This window comes from Pocillopora verrucosa, chromosome 3 (assembly GCF_036669915.1).
Source record: "Pocillopora verrucosa isolate sample1 chromosome 3, ASM3666991v2, whole genome shotgun sequence".
NCBI classification, from domain to species: domain Eukaryota; kingdom Metazoa; phylum Cnidaria; class Anthozoa; order Scleractinia; family Pocilloporidae; genus Pocillopora; species Pocillopora verrucosa.
In genome coordinates, this window is record NC_089314.1 from 16479979 (window position 1) to 16506173 (window position 26195).

General features: G+C 38.9%; 1 protein-coding gene and 1 pseudogene across 3 annotated transcripts; both read right to left on the reverse strand.

Moving 5' to 3' along the window:
• Positions 1 to 46: 46 nt before the first annotated feature.
• Positions 47 to 25857, reverse strand: LOC131780804 (uncharacterized). Of its 3 annotated transcripts, none has more exons than XM_059097399.2 (37): positions 25265 to 25857; positions 24402 to 24466; positions 23943 to 24181; positions 23368 to 23419; positions 23140 to 23234; positions 22186 to 22335; positions 21939 to 22028; positions 21305 to 21397; positions 21065 to 21185; positions 20309 to 20581; positions 19752 to 19859; positions 19265 to 19451; positions 18212 to 18259; positions 17733 to 17844; positions 17145 to 17245; positions 16160 to 16292; positions 15908 to 15964; positions 15626 to 15692; positions 15104 to 15152; positions 14941 to 15004; positions 14666 to 14731; positions 13995 to 14180; positions 13304 to 13381; positions 12794 to 12904; positions 11766 to 11841; positions 6839 to 6911; positions 6517 to 6559; positions 5689 to 5763; positions 5318 to 5397; positions 4752 to 4805; positions 4034 to 4109; positions 3589 to 3708; positions 2885 to 3029; positions 2049 to 2191; positions 1713 to 1791; positions 1444 to 1507; positions 47 to 948 (listed from the first exon to the last, which is right to left on the reverse strand). In XM_059097399.2, exons 1-37 carry the CDS (start codon positions 25705 to 25707, stop codon positions 927 to 929), a joined length of 4038 nt encoding a protein of 1345 aa, XP_058953382.2. In that variant the 5' UTR covers positions 25708 to 25857; the 3' UTR covers positions 47 to 926. The 3 variants fall into 3 exon arrangements, with proteins under 3 accessions (XP_058953382.2, XP_066019914.1, XP_066019915.1); XM_066163817.1 differs by having other exon boundaries at positions 18212 to 18257; positions 19257 to 19451; XM_066163818.1 differs by lacking the exon at positions 18212 to 18259.
• LOC131780806 (adenosine receptor A3-like) lies at positions 8480 to 9743 on the reverse strand (annotated as a pseudogene).
• Positions 25858 to 26195: the final 338 nt, after the last annotated feature.

Genomic DNA, 26195 nt, shown 5'->3' on the forward strand with positions numbered 1-26195 from the left:
GAAGTACAAATTATTTTATACACAATGACTTCTTACGCACGGGCCATTAACTGACATAAACATTTATTTCAGATGTTTTACTGGAAAGATACCAACATGATAATTAGGATGTTGAATGACCATCTAACCTTCCCTTTGAACCACAAAATCCACACCAATATTGTTAACACGCTACGTGTTCTCTAGGGTCAATGCAGCAGTTACCCCTAATATTTCCAACACCATGCCTCTCAGTCTTGTAACCCAGAGCTCAACTTTCAAAAGGTGCTGCTCTTCAAACAAGTAACTTTCGCGTTTTCAACGCGAGTCATGAACTATCCTTTCTGCTCTTTCCTATTGAGGAGTAGCCACAAACATTTTAATGCTGTCCGATAACCTCGTGCTAAAATTAAATGGAAGGCGGATACACCACTTTGAAAAATGACGATAAGTTTGTAAGTTTATCTTACGCTCTGGTGCTCTTAAGCTCCTTCCTCTCTTTAATAAAAATCCAGGCATGCCTAGATTTGGCAAAACGTCTATTATTATAAAAAATGAGACTGACAAAAACGATCCTTCAATGAATATTAACTTCGGTTCGTGTGTTATCAACCGCTACCTGGCTGCGTACAGAGTAGCAACTACAACATATTGTCGTAAACAGCTGTACACTTGCAAACAAACTACAAAAAGCCAAACCGTGATTCATTTATGTCAGGAAACATTATCAAACGACAGACAACAAGTCACGTAGACAAATTGCACACACTTTCCGTTTTGTCTCTCTGATGAAGCAAGTGAAACAACACGGGAACATTCCATCCTTCCATCAGCTTCGTTTCATTTCTTGCGGCAGTCAGTCATTCGTTTAAGAATCGGTGCCATCAATCAGACATTTTCAACTCACACTCCAGTGATGTTTACCAAGTAAGCGGGACTCAGGTCTGTCAACCTTGGAACGACATTATGCTTAGGAGAGACGAAAACACAGAAACATCATAACAGGGAAATAAAGTAATCACCTAAATTTAACAGCGCAAGTTTCTGAAATAGGTAGAATTTCCGTCCGTTAGGTTTAGAATGTATATCCATCAATAGCCTGTGAGCAGGCCTACATTAATGGCGTTCCGGCAACAGCGTATCCCCCCCCCGGAAACTATAAGGCCTTGCGCAACGCGAACTAGAGAGGGGTCTAGGGGCCAACCTCTCCCTGATTAGTCGCCCGTCTGCCCGCGGGCGGAGAAACGCGCGTCTTGCAGCGTTTATAATAAAGGCCTGTTCGCAGGCGAACCAACCAACCAATACTCTGCAACGTTAACAAGTAATATTTAATATTTAAATTAGACTGAACGGAGAAAAATGTTTCTGCTTCAGAATGAAAGTGTTTTGTAAATCTTGTACAAACTTGTTTAAATAACAACTGCGTTAACTCAACTCTACCGGTAACCCAACAACTGTGCTTACTTTGTTATGGCCTTCTGATCTGTATCCCCACACTTGAGAAGTTCTCCTCGAAATACAGAATAGCCTACAAATAAATACCAAAAGGCGTTATATAACTCCTTCTTTCCATTTGTTTCTTAAAAGAAATGTAAATGGTTGGTTTAAGAGGAAAAATGAAAGTCAGAGAGGGATGTTACTCATTTATACCGAGCAAGGAAAAAAGGAATCTATGGGAGATGAGTTCCTCCCCATAAATGCTGAGAACTCTTCTAAAAGGGAGAATTACAAACCTTCCGCGCTTCTTGATTGATAGACTTGACTTATTTGACGCAGAAATTCCGAAAACAACCTCATAAGGACAGTTTCATTCTACAATAGGAAGCAAAAACAAACAATATCAAACACGAGACTTAACGATAAACAATAAGTAGCCATGAAACCTTTTTTAAATCTGTTTTTTGCCCTTAGCCAGATGAGGAAAGGAATGTTAAACTAACTATACACTAAATGACTGTGACTATACACGATAGTCACTCTAACTATACACTACATGTAACCCACCCCACCCCACCCCCACCCTCTCCCCATCTTCAAACCTGAAAAAGGTCCTTAAACTACACCTGTACCTCGTTTTCATCTTCCCAGCTGTCCCAGTCAGAGAATTCTTCATTGTCCGCGCTTACTTCTGGGCTGGGCAATCGTGTTGTACCTCGACTACTCTCATGTGAAGTGTCTAGAGCTACTGACTCTTGCATTACACGACCAGCGTCTAAACAATCGATCAAAAGAAGACGTCAAAGACACCAAACTCGTTAACCCTTAAACCTGTAGACTAGTATTTGAGTGCAGCACTCGCCAGGAACCTTAACCGTTGAATGCGAATACAAATACCACGTTCACTTTTTGAACCATGCAATTGTGCACATGCGCTAATCTCGTTTCCCAGTTAAGAGCATGCACCTCTATTGGTCATTGACTAAAAAGAACTTGCTGCCTCTTGTTTTTTTGGACAGAAAAGTTGCTACAGCTCCTAAAGAGACCGTAACCACTCAGAAAAACTTGTTCAGCAATATTGAACCAAATGTATAAAACGAAAGTCCCCATCGATTTTCCCTGCGCATTGATTGACTGATCGGGAGATGATTAGCATAATACTAATTTTATCTCCCGGTAGCCAAAGAAAAAACAAAATGGCTGCATGAGACTGTTTGATCTGCGAGGTATTCAGCTTATATGGTACACACTGTACACGCCAAAACAGTTATTCGCCTAAGTGTCGGTGAAAGAGGTGGATACTCACCTCGCCGCCTTACTGCTCGGTGAATATCATTCGTTTTTCAACTCTGCTCTGAGTTCACCCTTCATTAAAAACTCTGCAAAAATTTGGACAGCCCCTTTCGTGTAAGGAACCAAACAACCCTCTTTTCAGGTCAGTTACATGTAAATTTCATGAGGCACTAACCAGGATCCTCCTCGTCTTCGCCTGTTATGACGAGCTCCTCAGCGGGACTGGTCGGTATATCGTTAGACAAGATCAGTAAATCAGGTGTCTCGTTCAACCTGCTGCTTCCTTCCTCCTCACTCATAAGACGCACCAAGTCAGGTTCCTGAGTACGAGGTAAGAAAAAGAGAAGTGAAGTTGGGCAGTTTCATCATGTTACGGCTTGAAGTTCGATCAACTTGCTATCCATTACTTTAAAAAAAAAAGAACTCCCTACTACATCAAGATATTTGACAAGATACTTGTTTGCTTTGCGGTGTATTGATATCGTAAGAAGTTACAGCTGAAGTCCGTCAACTGAGACGTAAGGTTAACATGAAAAGTAAACAAACAATAATTGGCCTACAACACAAATCAACTTGACACAGACAAAGATGTGTTGTGGAACAAAAGATTTATCAAACAAGAAGAGAAATTTTTCAATGGAGTCGATAGAACCGCACCATTGCATGGGTTTAACCTGACTACACCCTAAATCGGATAATGGTCGATAGACACCTGCGAACTTCTAATCCAACAAAGTAAAAACTAAAATCTCTCCATATTTGAACGCTCATATTTACTGGTGGCACATCGAGACTTGTTTTTTGGGTTCTTCATTGGCCCCTTGTCACAGTAACATTATCTTTTGAGTTTACATACAAGCCACAAAGTGGAAAACTTACATAGTCCAGCCTGTTACTGATGGCTTTGAACACAAAGCTGAGAAATGTGGGTTGATCAAGAAAAATGCACACTCTAATGAACACTTCTAGGACCTCTCGCACCACTTGTAACTCCAGTTCCTGGTGACGAAGTAGTAAGATGGGTAAACCTTAAATTCACTCTCTCATAGATGCTTTTTAATACAACAAATTGAAAAAGGAATTAAAAGGCCATTTCCGGCAATTTACATTATTTTTAACTCGCTGATTACGTATAAATGAGGGAATATCGTTTATCTCTTGATTAAATCACTTTCGATGTGGATCGCAACGTTTCGAATGCAGTTTGCTCCAAGAAAAGCAGAATGCAGTCGACATGTTATGATCCACATCAGAAGTGACAACATTGTGCGACAAACGACAAAACTTAATTTCTTGTGTAAAAATACTAGTTGGCAGGAGTTACCTTCGTGTTAATCACTTCTCTGAGGCCAAGAAGGGAAAAATCCAGATAGGTCTGCACCAGCGAGTGTAAATCGTCTCTGCAATAGAAAGAAATTTAGGACATTCATCATTGGGAAATTGTCAACGCTGGGTTCTTAGGCCATGGCATGAACTAGCCTGGGAGCTAGCTCCAACGGGGAGTGGGTAAGGGGAAGGGGAAGGGCCCTCCTAGCTAATATACCCGCGAGAGCACTTAAGCTGAGGCAAGGACTTATGCACCAATTAACTCGAAGATTCAACACCGCCCCCGGGAAACCCACGGGCAATTAACCGTCGTCCGTGCCCGGGGAGTGGAAATTTGAACCTTACCTCGGTGGAGTGGAGAATTTGAACCAGATCTTTCGAGTCTTTCCAGCGGAATTAACGTGTTTTATCTTTTAGTATGGAGGTGTTTAAAGGTAAAAAGTTCAGTTTCGCGAACAGATGGCTCAGAAGAAAAGGTTTACAGGTGAGTCACGGTCGCTCATATTTCCTTTTATCAAAATATTGAAACTCAAATCTGGCACTTGGGTGGGGCATTTGAACTCCATTTAGCCCGGGGAGGGAGGGAGGGAGGGGGTGATTTAAACGAATCAATCTTCAAAAGTTCAAATGCCCGGGGAGGTTGCCCGGAGGGGGAATGCTAAAGCTTCTAATTGATCAACGTAATAACTATGAGGATATTGACGAAGTGTTCTCACCCGGTGTCTCCCTGCATGTGCATTTCCTCCACCCGGTACAATATAATGTACAATCTGAAAAGGCAATCATGTTAAGTGTAACTAAAATGATAAATGAACGATCAATCGGTTGACTCACCATATAGACGTAGTCTCTATCAATTTTAGCGGCGACATTTCGACTGCAATACTGCTAGACTTCAAAAGTCGAATACCTGCAGTAAAGCAGTCGAAACGACGCGATCTACAATTAATCATGAGCTTATTGTGATACACATTCTTTTATAGTTATAACCATGAAAGACAAACACTTGTTAAGTAACCGTTATCTTGAAACGACTGCATTTCCAGTAGATAATTAGTATCTACTTTCGTCTCAGACAGCAAATGCCCATCAGTAATCACTTCTTTTTTTGTTTAGTGGCTTCAACAAACTCAGGTCGACTTCAACTAATTGAGCTTTCGGGTCAAAAGTCAATCAGTAAGGCGATTGCAGAGGAAAATGTATAGTTATGCAAATTTTTTTAGCCACACGACAAAAAGTATTGAATATACTAACGAAAATCCCTTAAAAACTGGCTCCTCACCCATCCAGCAGTGCTCTGCACACGGCAGAATCCTCAAAGAATTGTGCAATATAATGAACTAGCACTGGGAAGATCATGATCTGTTTGATAATGAAAACACACACATTTTCAACTTCAAGATTGAACGCAGTTTGACTACCAGAACTCTGTTTTTCTCTCTAAAGCGAAGCCTTCCATCAAGACCATTTTAAAACGGAGTTCGAGCGGTCTGGATATAACCCTCCGCTTCTCCAAAAAAAGACACAAACATTAGCCCTTCTAATATAGAGGTTCGCCCAAACATATGAAAATGCTACATCAAAAACAACACCAGTAACAACGACAAAATAACAGCCCCAAAGCTGTGGAAGAGAAAAAAATAGTTTTCTCACCAACTGGTCAGCATCGCAATCTTTCAGGAACCTTGGGAGAACTGAATGTACTTCGGAGATCAGGAATTTGCTGGCCTACACAAAAACAGTTTTGGTGAAACCTTTTCTCTCTTTAAAAAAAGAGTTGACAACACTGATTCAATGTTAGGAACACAACAACGAGAAGTGAATACGAGAGCGATTCTCGTTGTAATGAACTCTACTTAAGCATTAGTGAAAATCAGGCCTGAAAACATTATAACATTATGACCAGCTTCCAGTTGGCTTGTCAGCTCAGTTGGTAGAGCACTGCACCGGTGCCGCGGAGGTCATGGGTTAATCCCATACAGGCCTGAATTTTTTTTCCAAGCCTTATTTTCACTACTGCTCAAGTAGTGTTCATTACTGCCAAGATCGCTTTCATATTCACTTCTTTATACGTATTTCGCACATATGATTTTCATATATTCACAGTTACAACACCGAGAGTTCGGAAGAAATTCGACACATAACCCTATTACATCACAACATAATCAATTTAAGAGAAAGATGACGATATTAAGTGAATGACATATGCGTACACGGACATAAAAAATTCGATTGCCCCCAGTAGGAGTGCAGCCTACGACCATCCGATTTGTACTTCGGACACTCCAATCTCGTTCTTATCGGAAATTCGTTAGCTCGACACGTATTGACAGCAATCGGACTTCTTTTTCTTCAAGTATGTCTTTGCCATTCACTGAATAAGATCATCCTTCACTTAGATCCCCCAAATAAAATTACTTTTAAGACGTAACAGTGTACAGTGCACGCAACAGTGTACGAAAACGTAAGATAAGCTCTGACCTGCAGTGCATGCTGTTGTACGGTAGCCGCTCTCGTTGAAAAACTGAAAGACAAACAAAATGGCTGCCTGACTGTTTGATCTGCTAGTTGTTCGGCTTGTGTGGTACTCACTGTACACGCCAGAGCAGTTATTCAACTCAGCGTCGGTGAGAGAGATGGATACTCACCTCGCCACCTTACGGCTAGGTAAATGCTCTTTTTCTTTTTCAGAAATGCAAACATAAAACCACCCATCCACGAAAAAACAATTATTGCATGCGAGCATGCCTATGTTAAACAAAAAGTTGAAAAAATGCAAAGCATCAATACAAAGAATACTTACCTGAGAAAACCGTCGGACGGTGGAATATACGAAGAATCAGCATCCACACGAGATTGTTTCCTCAGCACAACCCCTGTTAGATAATGAAGATAGAACAATTAGGCACAACTCTTCAGACGACCACCGAAGATGTTTTTTTCCTGACGTCATTGCAAGACACCAAAAAAATCCACAAACGTAGTGATTAACCCTTTAACTCCCAGTAGTGACTAACATCAAACTTCTCCTTAAAGTATTGCCACTGAATAACACATCACGGTCATGAGAATATAAGAAATCATCACCAGTTAGAAAAAGTAAACTCTTGATTTGTAGACAAATTCTCCTGCCAATACCATGGGAAATGTAGAGAACAGTAGGGAGAATATGAATGCTGATGTTGGATTATAAAGGGCTAAAGGAACGATAGGCTTTCGAGAGAGCAAGTGCAGTTGAGCTTTGATGGTGACTTCCGTTGCTTATTTCCTTTTTTGATCTTTGCGGCTTGAAAGAGGAGAACCAAGCCGATAAAAAATGTTAAATCTCTGCAAGGAAATGGGGTGATCTTAAGAACGATCACAATTTGGCCTCATTCAAAACCCTTTCATAATTGCAATGAATGCAAACTTTGTTATCCATGCCGAGCTAGAGCTGATCCTTCAGCAGTAGTGCTGTGAGTATATTCAGTTCATAGATTAGTCGTAATTAAACAAGAATGTTTTATAAAACAGACACAAAATATCTAAACTTTTCGCACTGTTTGCCTAACATTTCTCAGAAACTTAGCCCTAACGATTTGGTATTTAGTAACAAACATGTCAAAATAACCAAAACTGATAAGCTGAGACAAGGCATTTCTCCTTAATTTTGGCAATTGTCGCGGGCAAAATTGCTTGAAATTGCAAATATTAAAAGAAGGCTGAACTTTTCCCGAGAGAATTACAATTTCATTATGGCAAATGTTTTGTTTTTAGCAGGACTGGTTTCCTACATCCTGAAATATTAAAATTAAAATCCAAAATTTACGGGGAAACACGCAATCACCCACACTAATGAAACAGTTTCCCCAGGAGATATTTTTCTTCCATTATACGTATGTATAACAATGGACAGATACCGTGAGGAGAAAACGCTTTTTGGTCACAGTATAATGATAACAACAACTTTATTTAAGGAGGGTAACACATAACAGTAATTCAACCAATGAACTAGAGGCCATCGATCCTGAAAGTACCATAATTAGAATTAAAATGTATTCGAGGATTAAAAAACTGGTCGACAGGTCTATAAGAATATAGGCAAAAAACTAGATAAAATAAAATATGCCGCTTGGGTCAGGCTAAATCGCATTCGGACTGAAATATTCTACTTCATCATAGCTTCCTAAGAGTTGAATCTGCTCTTACGAGCCAAACATCGACTAGGAAAAAAGGTTGGGGTAAGGGTTAGTACTTTTAGTCAGATTATATCTTCATCAAAATTATAGAAAAATAGAAATACTTTGCTACCAGGTGTTCGCTTCTATCGCGCTGTAGTTGCTAGTCAGTAGTTTGCTCTCACCCCTCACAAATCCGAAAGAAAATAAGGTCAATTAATTCACATACCACCAAAAGTCGTAAATTTACTGAAATATCGCATTAAATCTCATTATTATGACCACAGTATACTTGTCGACATTTGATCAATCAAATTATAATTATAATGGAAGTGAATCATACTTCAATTGCCAAAACGGTTTTCCAAGTGTTTCGATTCTGAAAAACATCGACTTAAGCAACAGCTCCTTGTTCTCCTTGAAAGTTTCCCCGATTTTGAATAAACCGACTCTTTCACTCAACCATTTGCACTTCACGCTCAATTGCCGAATCGGTTGTTCATAAACCGGTTGGAAAGCGAGTCACGTCCTCACCGCGGAAATCAGAAAAAGTTCTACGTTCGCTTTGGGAGCGATTTCTGCGAAAACGCATGTTCCTCAAGATGTCTCTAACAGCATGTCGAAAGTGTCTCATCTTTAAACAGTAGATTACCGGATTCAAAGACGAATTAAGAAACACCAGAGTCCACGAACAAAGAAGAAAACCCTTTATCATAGTACTCCGCTCTAAAATTGCGGTTCCAATTAAACTGCCTCCTCTTGGCAAATAGCACACCATAAACACAACATAAACGTAGAATAAATTGACTGCTGATTTTGAAAGACTAGTTAAGTTTCTCATTTCACTGTTCGGTGCTGCTTGCTGCAACTGAAGGCCTCTAATCTGGTTTTTATGGCGTCGTAAAACCACAAAAATCTTGCAGTAGACCAAAGTAGTAAACATAAGGCAAATGGTTCCAACAAAGAATATAATAAGAGAACTTTCGCTCGGGAACCATGCTGGTGTCAAAGACAGCGAAGCACTGAAAACCCAAACGGTGATCACCACAGCAGCAACACGCCTGTGAGTTACGATTTCCCTGTATCTGAGGTGAAACTGAATCGCCATAAATCTGTCCACGCTTAAAAGAACAACACCAAAAAACGACGCCAATGCAAACAGAGACATGATCATGAAAAATATCTTGTAGGTAAAACAGCTGGGTTTGCTATAGTGTAGCCACTTCACGAGAAGAGAAATGTAAAATGGATGGACCACTAAACCGACTCCAACATCAGAAACAGCAAGACTTAAGAGCAATATTTTCAACGTTTTTGGCAACGACCAGGTTTTTCGTATTGCGTGGATCGTGAGCAGGTTTAACGCTACCGCTGCATGACAAAGAAAACATTAAGCACCAAATTAACCACGAAAGTCAAGCGAAGATCTGCAAATTCGGAAAGTGCTGGGACGTACTGTAGGACCGCTTCGCAAGACGAGATCTTCATGTTATCGCTGCCTGTTGCAACAATTCAGTTAACGTCTTGCCTTTTTAAACAAAAATTAGTTGAATGACCTCACCCAATGATCCAGTTTAAATTTGCATAGCTAAGGTGATGTCAAGACAACAAATCAGTCATATGGGTGAATTCTGACAAAACTTCCTCACACGACATGTATATATTAACAATGTTCGCGGAATTCAGTATTAACAATATTTGGTGTTCTTTCACGATTACTCGCCAACTAAGGCCTGTAAGATTACCATACCCTTAATTAAAATAAACCGCCCCATAAAATTCAGAATTTCTCCTGATGGATAATAAACGATGTCATTGTAACTGTGTTTAAATTTGTTTGAACGAAATCTCCCCGCCCATGATCTTTAATATCAGTCAAAAGTAAATGGCAGCACTTATGGAAGACCTTAACAATATTGTGTATAAAACTGACCGTTTTGCATACGAAAAAAAAAATTTATCTTCCAAATAATTAATACCGAATCAGCTAACCTTTCTTTTTAACGTGGGGACACCTGCTGCTAAACAAAGCCAAAACCGAGAGATTATTTACTCTAAATATATCTTTTTTAGATTTTTCTCGATGTTAATTTTTTTGCCCCCACTCTCTTCGAGAAAAAAAAACAAAACAATGAAGATTAAAAAGTAGCTTATGTAGCAAATATTGCTCATCTATTCCATTTTCAGAAAAGCATCAATGCTGTGAAATCAAGACTGCTTCCTTTAGGTGATATCATCCAGTTAACAGTAAACGATTTGCATATTTTCAATATTTGACGAAGCAAACTAGGCTTAAAAGTTTCCTTTGATAACTTAAAATAATAGCTGATGCAACAAGACCGAAAATAAAAACAACTTTAAAATTTGAATTGAAAATTGCATCTCCTGGTTGATTAATTCAAACCACCGTAAAACCCATTTCTATACGTGTTAGTGCTCCGTGTTTCCTAGTTAATTTATCAAAATATCTGTAAAATAAACATCACTAGTCTGTTCTTTCCATTCGTCTGCAACTTAAATCAACATCGTCCAAATCACAAGTAATTTTCCCCTCTCGTTCACCTGCAACACTTTAATCCACACAAATACTAAAGCGTCAAATTAAGAAATTGATCGAACCTAAGACTCTTAAGAAAGACCAGCGTTGTTGAGCTTTCATAACGCTAACAAACCCCGCGAGTTCTAGACATGACGACTGAAATTCACCCACTGAAGTCAATGTTTATTTCTCTATACCAAAGCTTGTAGCAGAAGTCAAATGAATCAATATGCGCGGACAACAAGTCAAGATTGAGGAATCTAAGATTAAAAAGGGTAAAGAGGCAACAACTAAGAGGAAATCTCTTATGAAGTACAGCGAGCAAATGAACCGAAAAAAAAAAGCCTTCGCAATCGAGGGCAGTGAAAATATCATTCACTGCTCCTTGAGACACGAGACAAATTCTAATGAAATGGGAGTTTGAGTCTTCTGTATACAAAACCAACCGGAAAGAAGAAGAGGCTGAATCTCATCCTTAGAGTGTTTTGCTCGAGAAGGTGTCTAGCGCTTTGTCTAAAAAGGCGTGAACGCATCTAAGAGAAAGTGTAAAGAGTGACATTTAATACTAGCCACACGTTTGAATGACTTTGGGCGATCGTCAGGATAAGAGTAGTCCTAAAATGGACTGTTTCCTGTAGCAAAGAATAACGTTTCAAGTGCCATGGAGTCACAGTCACTTGTCTCGTTTTCCTTATAACGTTTTCATATAAAAAAGCAAAAATTGAAATACAAAAAAAAGGGAAAAAGACAAATAGGAGTTAATTAGCATTTGCCCAGAATTTCCACTGAAATAATTATTCTCTTAAACTTCTTGGGCATATGAGATTCAAGAGATTTCAAGCGACTCCAAAAGATTTAAAAAGAAAAAAATATATACATAAATATATGTTAGTGCCGTATGCTCACGCTGTTTGCTAATGAATTCGAATTTGGCTCATAGCTTTTTCCTTTTTATATAACGTTACTGCAATTAGTTGCACATCGCTCTCTCGCGTTTCTATGCATATTGATAAAAAACAGTCAAATCGACTCACCTATAGGACTTTCTGGATACGAATGGGCATAAAGAAGGAGTATTTTGTTTAAAACAATTTCTTCCCCTCTGAGTTTCTGTCAGGAGAACAAAAATGGAAGTTTGATTGTTTTCAAAAAAGGGCTAATTACTATCACTGGTAAACACTCAGAGTAAACATGCTGAAGGAGGACACCCAGAACTGACCGAGGTTTTGAAACAAGCGGCAGATATGAACTAAGAATAATGAAACAATGTCAGTATTTGAACAAATGTGCAACAACAATCAACTGATAACAAGTTAGAGTTTAAGTGGGGTTAGACTGTTAAGGGAGGGGAAGGTGCGCAGTTGCTCAGAATCTGACGTTGATCCAAAATAGTGCAGTATAAAACAACTTCAGTTGACCCTCACAGATCCTCATTTTGCATGAGGCAGTATCTCTCTAAAGCAACAAAACTATGCCATCACAAATGATCACACTCCACAAAGTGGAACCTATAAAATTTCTGAAATAAAAGAGAACATTTTGTATTTGCAAGTAAAAGGTGGTTTATCGTCGGATGTTGCTAGTATTCCACCCTTGGAGTTTCTACAGATCCACATATTTTCAAATAGGGAGGAAAGATCATTTCTATCTTAAAGAAAACAAGGAAAAAGTTTACAGGAGATGACTTCATATTCAAGACTTCTCAGAGTCCCGACACTAGCTCCTTTACCTAAAGAAATTTATTAAAATTTAACGCCTTTAACGACCTTGCCAATAGATCAGGCGAACTTTTTCCCGCTTTTTTTCGAGCGAACGCAAGAACGACCTAAACGCCTCGAGCGAGTTGTGCACGCGAGGAAAAGGGCGAAAGAAAAATCGCCTTTGCAAATGCATCAAGACGTTTCTCGTTAACAATATGGCAGCTCCTCCACGCGTGCGACTAACCCTTCATGCGCACTTCGCGCCTGTATTCCCTCGCCTGAATTGTGCGAATATACAGTAATGCATGATAATGACGCCTGTTCTGCAGGCTCTCATTGGCCAATTATCTCAATTTTATAACCTGGTCAAAGTTGTCCGGTTCATAAGGAAAACAAATGTGAGACATCATAATCGTTTCCATGGCGACAACTGACAGCTTATCAAAACATGGATCTGTGAATAGATCGTACACCTGCATGGAAAAGATTTAAAAGAGGAGAGAGAACATAAGATTCTAAACAGTGTATTTAATCATTTTGTTTTAGTTACATAAAATAACGAGCTCTTGACACTTAACCCTCACTTTCAGTCTTTTCCCTTCCTTTTAAGCCAATAAACCACGGTGAATGAAAGGGAAATCAAAATTCTCTAATTCTCTCTTGGCCAAATGGACACTTAATTTTTCCGAGGCCCACTGATTTTTCTCGGCGAATCAGATTAGAGTTCATTCAAAACCCACCCTACTTAACCAAAACTAGTGGTGCTTAAACTTGGTTTGTTCCTAGTAGTCTAACTGATAGGTCGCTAAAGCGAAAAGTTTTGACAATGGTGGGCAACTATGTGGGCTATATTTAGTAGACTGCAAACCCACCTGATGTAGCCACCTCTTCAGCCCTCGTTTAATTTCCTCCACAACTGTCAATGCAGCCCGACCACAGCTCTCTGGATCCTAGAGACCGAAAAAAGGTTGAACTTTTTAAGATCAGTCACTACGTAAATCACTGTCTATAACAACATCCACATCAAATCCTTTCATTTCCAAAGCAGATCAAACACGGACACATAAATGTAAAAGGAAAGTCTGCACAATTGGCTGACTCATCACAGCCACAGGAGCTTATCCATCCGTAACATGGAGTAATCTGGAGCATTGGTACTCCTGTTAAATGGGATGCCAGTCCAGTACTACATAAGGGACCTTCCGCTATCATGACGACAACGCCGAGGAAAACACTGACTAAAAATATGGAAAAATATTTCTCTGAAATATTTTGCGTCATAAATGACACCAGACCTTCACTTCAGAATAAGATGTGAAGGCGTCGTTGGTTTCCAAGAAGAAATGCACATAATTTGCTGTTGGAGTTTTCGCTCTCAGACCAAACAAAATTTTGGAAATTTTACTACAATTATAAGCAGATAACAAAAATCAAAGCTTTCTTCCAGCTCATTAGTCTTTTGTTTTAGCGCGCTCTCGTTGTCATCGCCTTCCCAGTTTGCGCAAAGTCCTATTTGTGTGTCGTGACAGTTCTTTAGCCATAACACTGCCTTGTCTACAATACCTTCCAACTCGGCGGAGGCTGCTCCAAGAAATGCATCAGGCGACCAGCATGGAGAATGGAATACCTGAGGGCAATACAGCTGCCATAACACAACAGGGTGTGATCACGTGACAGGAAATTGTCCCATAGGATTTCTAATGGTTTCATGTCAAACCAGCGAACCACTTCTGTAGCCAGCGGAAGAACCTTAAAAATTATGACGACAACAACATTTTAGGAAAGGGAAAATAACCCGAGCATCAAATATCCTTTAAAGAAGGGCGTGACTGAGATAGCATGTTAGTCTTTTACAGTGATTTTAAGTTGAGTGTGGAAAGTGAGCTAAGATTGCATTTCTTTATTAGATTCAATATAATCAACGCCAATCAGATGCAAAACCAAAACCCTTCGCGACTTCATCCTTCGCTGTTTCCTGCACTTGGGGCCGTACTCATGTATCACTGACTCGGTCATATTTCCCCATTTGTGAACAGTGGTCACTTCTTTGGTTTGGGCTTAACGACGCTCCATCTAAAATCTCTTTGTATCACGGATGATATCTTTTTACAACCTTGACTAAGAGGAGCACTATGGAACTTGACTGTAAGAGGCGTCACTGGGTATCACTGGATTTAGGCGAAGTTTTTCTAACGGCTTTTTCTTGGTCAAAGTTAAGTTAGCTATGTCAGTACCTGTTGCCCCATTCGACGCAGTTCCCATCTGGTATCAGCTAAACATTCTACGGTCTGCAGAAATACCTAGTGAGTAAGAAACAAAACTGTATTAGCATTGAAAAATACTAAAATATTCCAATAGAGTAACCACTGTAATGCTGAGATTTTCGAGCGGTTTCGAACTTAATGCTCTGATCCGCGTGCTGTAAAAACTATTTGAAGAACAAGAAAAACGAAATTTTTATTCTAAGAAAAGTGCGGCAGAGTTTTCATAATTTTACAAGCACTCTTACTTGCGATAAGACAGAGGAAAGTGGCCCCAGTTGAAGAGCGTTCGTCCATTGAGGATCTTCGTCTCTGGAATGTCAAATTTAATTTGGAAAATCATCATTCGATCAGAATCAATATCCCACTGATGTTACAAAGTGTGCAGTTTACGAGACAATCGAGACTTACGAGACCAACGTTGATAAATTAAGAGACACCTTGTTGGATGAACCTTCCCCTATAATACAAAAGCCAGACATGTAAGGTCATGTATGGTGGAAACGATCCAAAAAAATAGGGCGAACAAAAATGGCGCAGACTATTCCAGGCTTTGGCTGGTTTTCGCTTTATCAATGTTCCTCCCTGACCCACCATCTGCAGCTGGCACAAGCTGACAGTCATAAGAGAAAACTCAAAGCAAAAGCTCGTTCTTCACATGTAGTGGCTCTCTTAAGCGTGTCTTTACAACTTACCAGAATTTTCTTTACGGATGGGGGGCGCTTTCGAGTTTACTCATTATAGGTTCAAATTCTTAAGTAAAATGTTATCTTCGAAATGGCACTTCAGATGAAAGGATCAAAGACAGTGTCAACTCATTAATTCTAATCACTTCTAATCACTTCGGCAATAACCTTTACTACTTATGGTGTAAATTCTAATTTTAAAGATGTCTAATTCATTTAAAAATATTACTGAGCTAGCAACACAAACCGGATCGAGAGCTGCTCCATCCAAAAGGAGATTTTAAACAACGGAACATCATTTCGACAGAAAGATCCTATGAAAACGAAATTGATTTTATCAAAAAACCAATGTAACCAACATTATACCAAGTACGCTAAAAGTACTAATTAGCGAGTCTATGTTACGCAAACCGTTAATTTGTTGAATGGAACGGCGTTCTAGTCCAACGATCTGAAAGTTAACACGATAACGCTCTAAAACTCTAAATTCCTAATACATACTCAACATAAGATGTCTACTCTTTCATACCTCAGTGGAAGGCTGTTCTGCATCCAAAGCTTTCGTCTGATTGAGTAATGAATTACCCTGAAAAAGCAAACAAAAATAAAGATAGCCAACGCATTGCCTGACCAAGTAGCCCTGAAAACTCATGACATTTTTCGCAACGCCTATCCCTGGCTGGAAAAGAATTATCACCGTCCAGATCATTCTTTGAGTAATTTTGAAATGCACCGAAGAATGAAACAGTTTGTTTCCAATATCTATCTAAAAAACTCTTACCAGAGCAAACGTGCTCGTTCGTGGAAGTCTAAAAGGTCTCTTAGGTGAAATGTGAGGCGTTGCCACAGAGTACTGTCTGATGAGTTGTTTTGTGTGAGTATCAGCTTCGACAGCAACACAAGATGATGCTCTCCTGTCGAGTTTAAAGATATTAAACACCTCAAACGCTGAAGTAGTCGAAAAAGCCTCTCATAACAAAGTAAAATAAATATGAAGCTTTACGCACTCACAGTCAATACAATAATCGGTATCAAGCGCGCGAAATCGCGATTGGTCGCGATTGACCGAGAGGATTTGTTGAGGGAATCGCGTGAGATCCTGGACCAATCGCTAAGCGAGCCCTATCCAGCAGAGCAGGCGTAATTTTGGAGAGCGAGTGCTCGTTAATTTATTGACGAAAATCATAGCTGCCATCTTTGATTTTTATGGCAACGGAGATTGAGGAGAGATAGAAATTTGTGCCGGGGGGGGGGGGGGGGTGTAGTGGGGGTGGTGTAGCAGCGACGGTCAAAAGGAAGGAGAGGGACGAGGGTGGGGCTATAAAAATTACTCTCCTAGCCCTTACCTCGCCCTCTACCCCCACTGTCCACTCTGACTCCGAATCAAACACGACCGTTCTGATAAAAGATCGCGAGCTTTTAAACGTGAACAAGCCCTAATAAGACGCCAGCCCTGCAGGCCAAGCGAGCCCACGCTCCTTCCTCTGAAAAGGCCCGAAGAGTTTCTGTTCGGGAGGATCGAAGAGTAAATTGAAAATTTCTCTGAAAATAAATATTCACATCTTTCTCCTACAATACATGGCTTAAAAAGACTAAGCAGTTAATCAAAACAAATTGTGATATATCGGAGTCCAATGGAAGAAACATTTGCATGTGCTCACGTTCTGTAACCTAAATATATTGCCAATCATATCATTTAGAACTAAACTCCTAAAAAATTAAAATATTCTTAAAAACAAACAAGGGTTCAGATTTAAGAAACACACTTTGCTTTCGCTTTTGTGGGGAATTTGCTTTTCCTGGTGTCCGTGCCCTGAACTGATTCTGTTCTTTCTTGCATTTTTTCCAAGGAGCCGCTCTCTCCTTCCTACAAAGAGAGAATGTTCATTTTCAGTTTGTCAATCGTTCAAAAATTGATACTTTCAAATTTAAAAAGGTTAATTCTTGAACTCTTAGAAGTAACTGATGTTTAATTCTCCTAACAATAAGACACAAATTTACGGAAAAACTGGTTCTGCTGATAGAAAAACTTGTCTGCTAAATGAAGAGTTTTATTTTTTCCAGTATTGATTTTTCTTTTTTTTTTGGGGGGGGGGGGGGGGGGAGGGGGATGAGCTACAGATGCTACAGGGGAGTTACCGATCAGTTCCAGACATTTGAAGGGTTATGAGATAGAGGAGAATAAATCAAAGCACGACTTAGATTGAGTATGGTGAATGAAGAGTATGTGAAGTAACCACTTGAAAGAACTACAGGCGCAAATGATCTCTATGGGAAAAAATATCAGTTAAATGCTAATCTGAACATTTTTTATCCAACTTTCACGGCCACTGAACAGAAATCTTGTCCCGTACCTTAATGGTTGTTGTGGTGTACAGCATTCCAGATGACGCGGAGTTTATCATACCGATACTATTGCTCTTCACACATAAAGGATGTGATTTAGGCGACACGTCTGACTTTGATCTGAAACAAATTCACGGCAAGAAAATTACGAACGACAACTAACCCCACATAGCTTGTAACTTTTGCTGCTAGTTTTGAATCTAAGTAATGGAGCCTATAGAGGATATAATAGGAGACTTCGACTGAAAAAGTAACAGTAATACACTTCATGCATCATACACCAATCACACAACTGGACGAGAGCGCCCGAGAAACAAACTGAGGGCAGGAAAGATGGCGGTTAAGGCTTAAAGGAGCAACGTTATTTCCAAGCATCGAAAAAAAAAAAGATTAAAACGAGAGATAAAAGGAATATTCTACAAGGATAGTTGAGGATGGGAGACGGATCAACGACACGAAATTTGAAAGTGAAGCTGTGTCCACTTACCTGTCTCTGACAAACAAAGAATGATTAGGCGAAGCTTTGTTTGACAAACTAGACACAAAGAAAGGTGCAAGTAGTATTAAAGTGCAAATTACATGTACCTGTAGATAGTTAAAAGTGCATCATCAAGAGTACATTATTATTTTTGTTAGGGTGCAGTGGTTAAAATAATAATAAAAAAATGTCTGCTACATGTAATGCGCCGATCAATTTGAAGCTTCAACATCCCCACCGGCAATCTTAAGGCATTGACTGTCGTCCATGCTCGGGGGGTGGGGAATTTGAATCTTGTGTGGGTGGGGTGGGCAAGTCTTTCAAGTATAATACACGTGTTTTAATGGACGATTTTTAAGGTGAGGAGTCTGCTGTCGTGAGCAAATGGCTTAGAGAGACAATTTTCACATCGTAGATTGATGCTTATGAGCAACAAACCTAACAGCAACAGCAACAGCAACAATACATAACTTTGCTAAATTCTACAACATTCGTTAATCACAAAAAGAATTGTTCTGTATCGAGTGGGGCATTTGAACGCAATCTTGGCCCGGGGGCGGGACTTTGAATCCTCGAACTGATCGACGCACAAGCTGTCTGAAGGATGTTTAAATTCTTAGTGGTTGATCAATCAATCTGTTTCACATCGTGTGGCCAAACTGAAAGGATACTTAAATAATTAATTTTGAGATTTTCCTTCTCATGTAGCATAAACCATTTCTAATCTCTTTAAACTCAAATCCTTAGGCCATTTAAACAGGACCTTGTGGGTTGTGGTTTCCTTAAATGTACTGTTGTTGGTTTTTAACCCTGTCACTCCCACGATCTCATCAGTAATTCTCCTTACTGTCTGCCATACATTTCTTATTGTTAGTATGGAGATTATGGTATTGGATCAACTAATAATCTCCCAATCGATATTGTTCCTTATTCTCATCACATGTCGGTTTGATGTTTATTGAAATTGTAAGTAGAAATTCTGTCTCGGTCACCTATAGTAGTCAAAAGGTTTAATACAAAGGTGTTCACAACCATCAAGTACACCTGATGTTGTAACTGTACCTGTTGATAAGAGTTTCATCCACTGAAGATGATGATGCAGAGGCTTTTGATACAGGGAGGACATATGTAGGAAACACATAATGGATGTGGTTTGTTATTAAGAACTTTAAAATGAGCTCATAAGCCAACAGTCTTCCTTCTCTCCATTCCCAGCTCTCAGACATTAAGAAATCAGGTGATGCACCGTCTGTCAAAAAAAATGCATTTTTTTTAACCAATAGTCATTGAAGTGGCTTGGTATGTACATGTATTATGATGAAGGGTTGAGTAAAGATAAATTTGCACATTAAACTTTTCAACATGAGAGAAATGCAATAATGAGCCTGTAGTGCATGGTGATTGAAACAGTAGCAACTGGACCTAGGAGACACCACAACTGTAACAGTGTTAAGTTTTTTCTTTGTACCCTGCTCAAGACTATTATTTCCTAAGTCTACATGAATTGTACAATGAGATACATTTTAGTAAACATTAACAAATTTTCTACCTGCCAACAGTTTTGCAACTTGCCGAATACTTGTCCTTGTGGATTTGTTAGGTGGCACTGGTGACATCCCAGTCTGAGCAGAAGATGAGCCACACTGGGCTTCAGGTCCTGAATTAAAACCCAAACAAGAAAGAGATTACACCATGAAGCTTTAGAGATGTATCATCCTCTTCAATTAAGTTATTATCTCTTCTAGCTCCTATACTTATACAATTTTGTGTAGTGTATACATGACTTGTACTGTATAATGGTACTTGAACTAAGTGGAACACAAATTTGTCTGAAATCATATGTAAGATTTGAAATCACAAGTGTGATTTCAGATCAACATTGCACAAAACAAAGTTCCATTACCACCATTACATTCATATGAAAATGCAAATTTAAAAAGAGAAAGAAAAAGTTTTGAGTTAAAAAATTGCATAATCCACCACACATTGGTGAAATTAAGTGTGGTGCAGATTAAGCGATACCTAATTAGTCAACATGATCACAGGTTTTAAGACTAATAATAATTTCCAATGAAGACCTTGGCAGGAAAATTGCATAAAACTCACCAACATTACTTAGAGAGTCAGCTGAGGCATAGCATAAATCAGGGCTTGACATTGGACTAGGGGTGCGTATAAATGGAACTTGACTTTCAGATCCACAAGCACCAGCATCATCTTCAGGGTTAAGAGTAGTGTTTGATGTGAATGGCTCAAACTGATCAGGGGTATGGCTTGACTTTAGGTTTGCCATTAACAAGTCATTCTCAACCTTCCAGTCAGCCGCTAGTCCTTGAAGGACAAGCTTTAAGAACACAGGATTACTGCTGTCTTTAGCAACTGAAAACAAGTAAGGAAAAGCAATCATATTTTGTTGCAACATGGATTACATTACTTTACACTTTTGGTTGTGGTGTTTTTTGTTTGATTTGAAATAGTTCTGTTGTATTTACTGTTGCATTTCAGGAAACCCTTAAACTCCCAAGATCTAATAGTTTATTCTCCCCTCTAGTTGGTACACATTTAGTCCCAAAAACTTCAATGGTGTCAAGTCAAGATAACAACTTCTACCTGATAAGTTTGTAATTTCTCATCACCTGTTAGCTGTATAATATATGGCCAATATAAGAAGAATTCACCCACTAATACATGTTAATCACTTTTGGGAGGCAGAGGGTTACTGAATCATTAACTAGGCCATTTCTAATTTGCAACTGCTTCACCTCCAAAATGAGGCAAATTGCAAAACTTTTCTCCTTAAAATGAGTGTTACTTGAGCAACCTTTACAGTCATGATCCATTTTAAGAGGTTTATAATCTTACCGAGATATTTAAAGGCAACACTTGTTGCCTGCCTCACAGTGGAAGCTGGATGCATCAGGTAAAGATTTAGTGTTGAGAAATATAGAGGCCATTTGGGCAACAGATAACCTGGAGGGATATGCTGTGGATGAGAAGAATTGAAAATGTTAACTTCAACCTGATACCACATGGCAATAAAGTAGTTTAAGGAAAGCATGGCAGAGGTGAGTTGAATTTTATCCTTTAACATCCAACACTTACCTTGATCAAGAAGATACAAACTCCTAATAAGCCTTCAGCTTCGTGGGCATTGAGGAACCTAAAGTGCTGTCTTAACACTGCATGGTGGGGTAACTGGATTAAAACAAAATAATTCCACTTCTTGGTAAAACCAAACAATTACTTTAAATACTCTTGATGAAACTTGTCAATACCAGCATCCAGCAACACAAGTAGAAGACAAGCAAGGGAGGCAAGTTTATAGGGAGGTTTCTATAAAAATATACCAAAAGGTCACATCCCCAAGAAAACCGCAATGGCTGTAACATTGTTGATCAAGGGAGAGGTCATGACTTTTTGAGTAAACATACATTCCAGACCCCAAATAAGAGGAAGAAAGACAACGTAAAAATCTGCCGAAAGCAAAAGTAACCAAGAGAGCATTTGCTCAATTTTCCTAAAGAAGACTTTGTTGAGTTATTGTTGAGGTGATAAAAGCAAGTTAAACATTTGTACTAGTGGATCACTTGACAATGTGATAATTTGCTTTGGGGAGTTAGTTGTATCAGGGTATGTAATGGTACAGCACATGTTAGTTGGTTCTCTAGGTTTCCAAAACCTTTTTAATTCACTGTGTCACTATGGATAATAAATCATATTTGCATACGGCATGTACCTCAGTTATGCTCTCACTGATATCCTTGTTGCCTTCCTGTGTTCCATGGCACAATCTGTTGATTACTTCTTGGAATGATGATAATGCAACCTACATGTAAAATGAACGGAATATTTGGTACTTTGTTTGCAGATTTTATTCCTCTAAGCATCTTATAATTAACATTTATTGTTTCAATTTGGGAAATTTTATACTGCAAGGCAATCTATGTACAGGTGTATGCGTGCTGTAAGAAAGTGGCCCTCACCTCAAACTCACACCTTGACAATATTGCAGATATTGCTTTAGTTGTGTGTTCCCTGATGCTAAGTTGTGGATGAACAAGCAGAGAGAACAGAACAGAGTGGACAGAGGACATAATAAATTCCGGCAGTGATGTCAAAATTGTCAACCCAAACTGAAACAAAAGATAGACATACAATATAACAGTACCACAAACTCACTGACCAGTACATTTACATTATTTTCAAGATACATGTTGGGTATGTTCAGTTATTGGAGATAGGTTCAATGTACACTTTAAGTTCTATTCTGGGCCCAGTTTTTCAAAAGATAGAGAATGTTACCCTGCAGATACATCGTTATTCAGAAACTATCCATGTAAGTGTTAACAAAATATACAGCACTATCCACCGGATAGAGCTTTATCCAGTGGACAGAATTATCCATCCTTAAAACAAATGAAGCCTTCACTGCAGAATTAAGGCTTACATGGTTATTCATACTCAAATAATTTAAAAGGCTTTTTTGTGTCTTATTTTGCAAAAGGAATTACCTTGATAAAAACAATTCATAAAAATGCATGATTTGCAGTTAACGCAAAACACAACAAAATTATTTTTACATTTAACTTGATCAGGTACAACTTGCATGGTGGGTGTTAAAGTAATTCAATGGAAAGCAAGTGACAAGGTTTAATAAATTGTTTAAGTTTCCACATTTGTTATCATATGATGCATAATACTCGCATTAGCAATATACGTACAGTGAATACAGAGAAAATAAACAAGGGTCTTGATGGAAAGGAAGCTTATTCTTTGCCCCAGGACATAACAGTTAATACTTAGAGATGGACCAAAATATAACATAGCGTTATTTTAACAAGCATTTTCTTTAGACATGGATGAGGCTTCCTACATGTAGTTACTGTAGGCAATCTGGAAACAATTTGGTGACTTGCGGGTTATGTACAACCACTGACCTTCAGCATGTATCGAGGTCCTTCTGAATGCATAGACTCCTTCCCAGGTGATACAACTCCACTCCAGAGAAACTGGCACACCAAAGCAGTCATGCCTGGAAATTGACCAAGAAGCAAATATAAAACAGAGAAACACAATTACTAACCAAAAAAAATATTATGGTCTCAAAAATAATGTAATCAGTGTATATGATGTGTAAAAAAAAAGCAATAAACTTCAAAACTCACACATCACTGCTCCCTCTTTGGCCTGCCAGGATGTTTCCTTTCCCAGACAAATCTATGATGGGAAAACAGGCAAATGTAATGAGAACACTACATGTATATTGGATTCAACACAAACCATTGTCAATGATCATGGACCTCTTGGTTGCAAACATGATAGCCAATGATAAAAATGACAGTTGGAATAAGCAAACTATCATCATCTATCAGGCCTATTTCATCAGGGCTTTAAATATTATCTATAAAAAAAATATTCTCCAGCCTAGTTGAAACATTCACTCTATAGAACTCAACATCTGTTCTCCTTGCTTTCTACAGAATATTTGCTGTGATTTTAGCTTTCAGGATTTGGTGTTAACTCAAGCAGTACTTTCCTTTTAGATGAAATGTTTCTTTTTCTTCTCATAACACATCATGAACATAATGGTAGAGTGAACTGAGTGGTCACTCTTCGGTGTGAAAGGTTTCAAAGTTTTACATGTATCCATGCCCCTCCTCCTTCCCCTCCCCCCCCTCCCTAAATTGATCTGCATATATCATGTGGCAAGAAGAAAAATTTTCATTTCACTCCTAGCTACCTTTACTAAACTTTGATAGAATTCTTCCACTTGTAGCATTGTAAAAAGTTCCAAAAGTTTTGACAACTTAGCCACGCAAGTGTTCCTGATTGCTGACCAGATATCAGTGATTCCAGCCAAAACAACATCCTTGACTAAAGGAAACACTTTGCTATCCACTCCATTATCTGAGCTAGCAAGCTTTAGCCAGTCCATGATATGCACAAATGTCTGATTCCTAACCACTGGCATATTATGAGCTGAAAAGGACAGAAATTAGTACAAGTACACGTATCCCACCTTTTTTTAACTTTAAAAATCTCACATTTAGGAATACACTGATATCTACAAGAATAGATGGCCTCACAGACTATCTGAAGAGTTAATCATTACATCTTGTCTGGTTGTACAATGTATATTGGGATCATTAGCCATTAAACAGTTGCAACTTCTGAAGAAAATATCTGAATTCTGGCTAACCTTTAGCAACTGCATATTTAAAACTACTCAAAAGATTTTCCGTTAGGTTAACTTGGGCAAGATACCTGTAAAAGAAAACATGCTTCAGTCACAACAGTCAACAAACTACCAAACAGCTCAGCTCTAATTGACCAGCTAGCTTTAACTCTGTCCCACTTTCACAACTTTCATAACTACATTGAGCAAACAAGCAAGGAACCATGATCCCAAATATAAAATATTGTTAAGATTTCAACACATGCCTTTCCCACCAAAAAAAAGAAGGCTTTTCTGATGACAAAGAGGATAGACAGTCCAATGGAAATTTTTTGACCCCTTGGGAAATTGCCAATTCAAATTTTATCAAAACAATCTTTCTTTTTAATAAGATTTGCATCAATTTTTGTTAAAAAATGTAGGGCTGTTAAGTGCACTCTTCAAGAAGACAGGAATCGATCTTGACAACGTAATCTCCGATGAATCAATATTTGAACAAACTTCTCAGTTTACCATCCAGGTGGATGCGTAAAAAACCACACAATTTGCCCGAAATTAACGTAAAAATAGCGAGAAAATTTAACACATTCGGAATTATTCAAATTAAGTGCTAGGGGTTTCACACTGGCGAAAGAGGTGCGATTTTGTGATTCGATCAAGGGAAAGCTTATGCAAAGCGTAAATTGTCTGTCGCAGACTGAGCTGACATGTTCTAGCTACTCAAAAAGGTGATACGATTCTTAATTTGGCAATCACAACTGGATTTGATAACTAACCTATTTCACCTTAAATTATTACATCTAGAAACCTGAGGTTCGTCGGTGTGCTAATAGATTTGATACTACTTCTCGATTTCCCACAGCGACAAATTAAAATCATGAACATACCACTTCAGAAATTCGTCTAGTAACTCATTCAGCTTCGCTTTAAACTTGGATTCATCCTGAATTCGAACAGACCCAGACGATCCCCTACGAACTAAATGCTCATCTGCTTCTGTATGTAGATCGTCTAAGTTCGCTGTAAACTCCGACCAACCAAATCGTCGTTCGAAAAGATAGAAAGTAAACGAATCAAGATCATCTTGAGAAGGTATACAGGTTTCAGGTGTTTTGGTCGGGAAAGGATTCACTATGTTATCTAAACCTGAGCGAAGCCATTCTTTCTCGCAATGATCCTCATCCAAAGACGTTTTATCGCCAGTGGGAAGAAGCGTCTCCCTTAACTGTCCTAAAGCAACGATCTCATCCTCAGCGCAAGAAGCGTTTTGCAGAGCGGAGAGTCTGCGGCCAAAACACCACTCCGGCGAAGAACTTTCGTCGTCAACCATTACTAAATCTTTAGCCAGATTGAAGGCTTGGTTCTCATTATCGATCACCAAGAGAGGTCTGCTGTAACCAGGTGTCCTGATGTATGTGTCACAATTACCTCAACATAAAAGCTAACAATCAATTTAGTCAAAACATCAAAATACCGCCATTTTTCGTATCCACCGAAAATTTATTCTACCACGTGATCTCATTCATGGCGCCGAATTTTGACGACTATGATTCGGTAACCTCTCGACAATCCTCGTCAAATTCTCGACTTCCTTGAAGGGGCCGTGAGGCCAGCTTAACGGCAGCGAAGATCAAGTTTAGAGATGCACAATTTAAGATATGTTTTAATTTGAAATAGAATCTCTGGAGAATTCTAAAACCAAATTAACATAGCTTGTGCTCACAATTCTTTTTAATGAATTACATTTTAACAATCACGAGCGCGCGTAGGATGAGATGATAGATAGCCAACGAGGCCTGTAAGGTCGATTTGGTTATA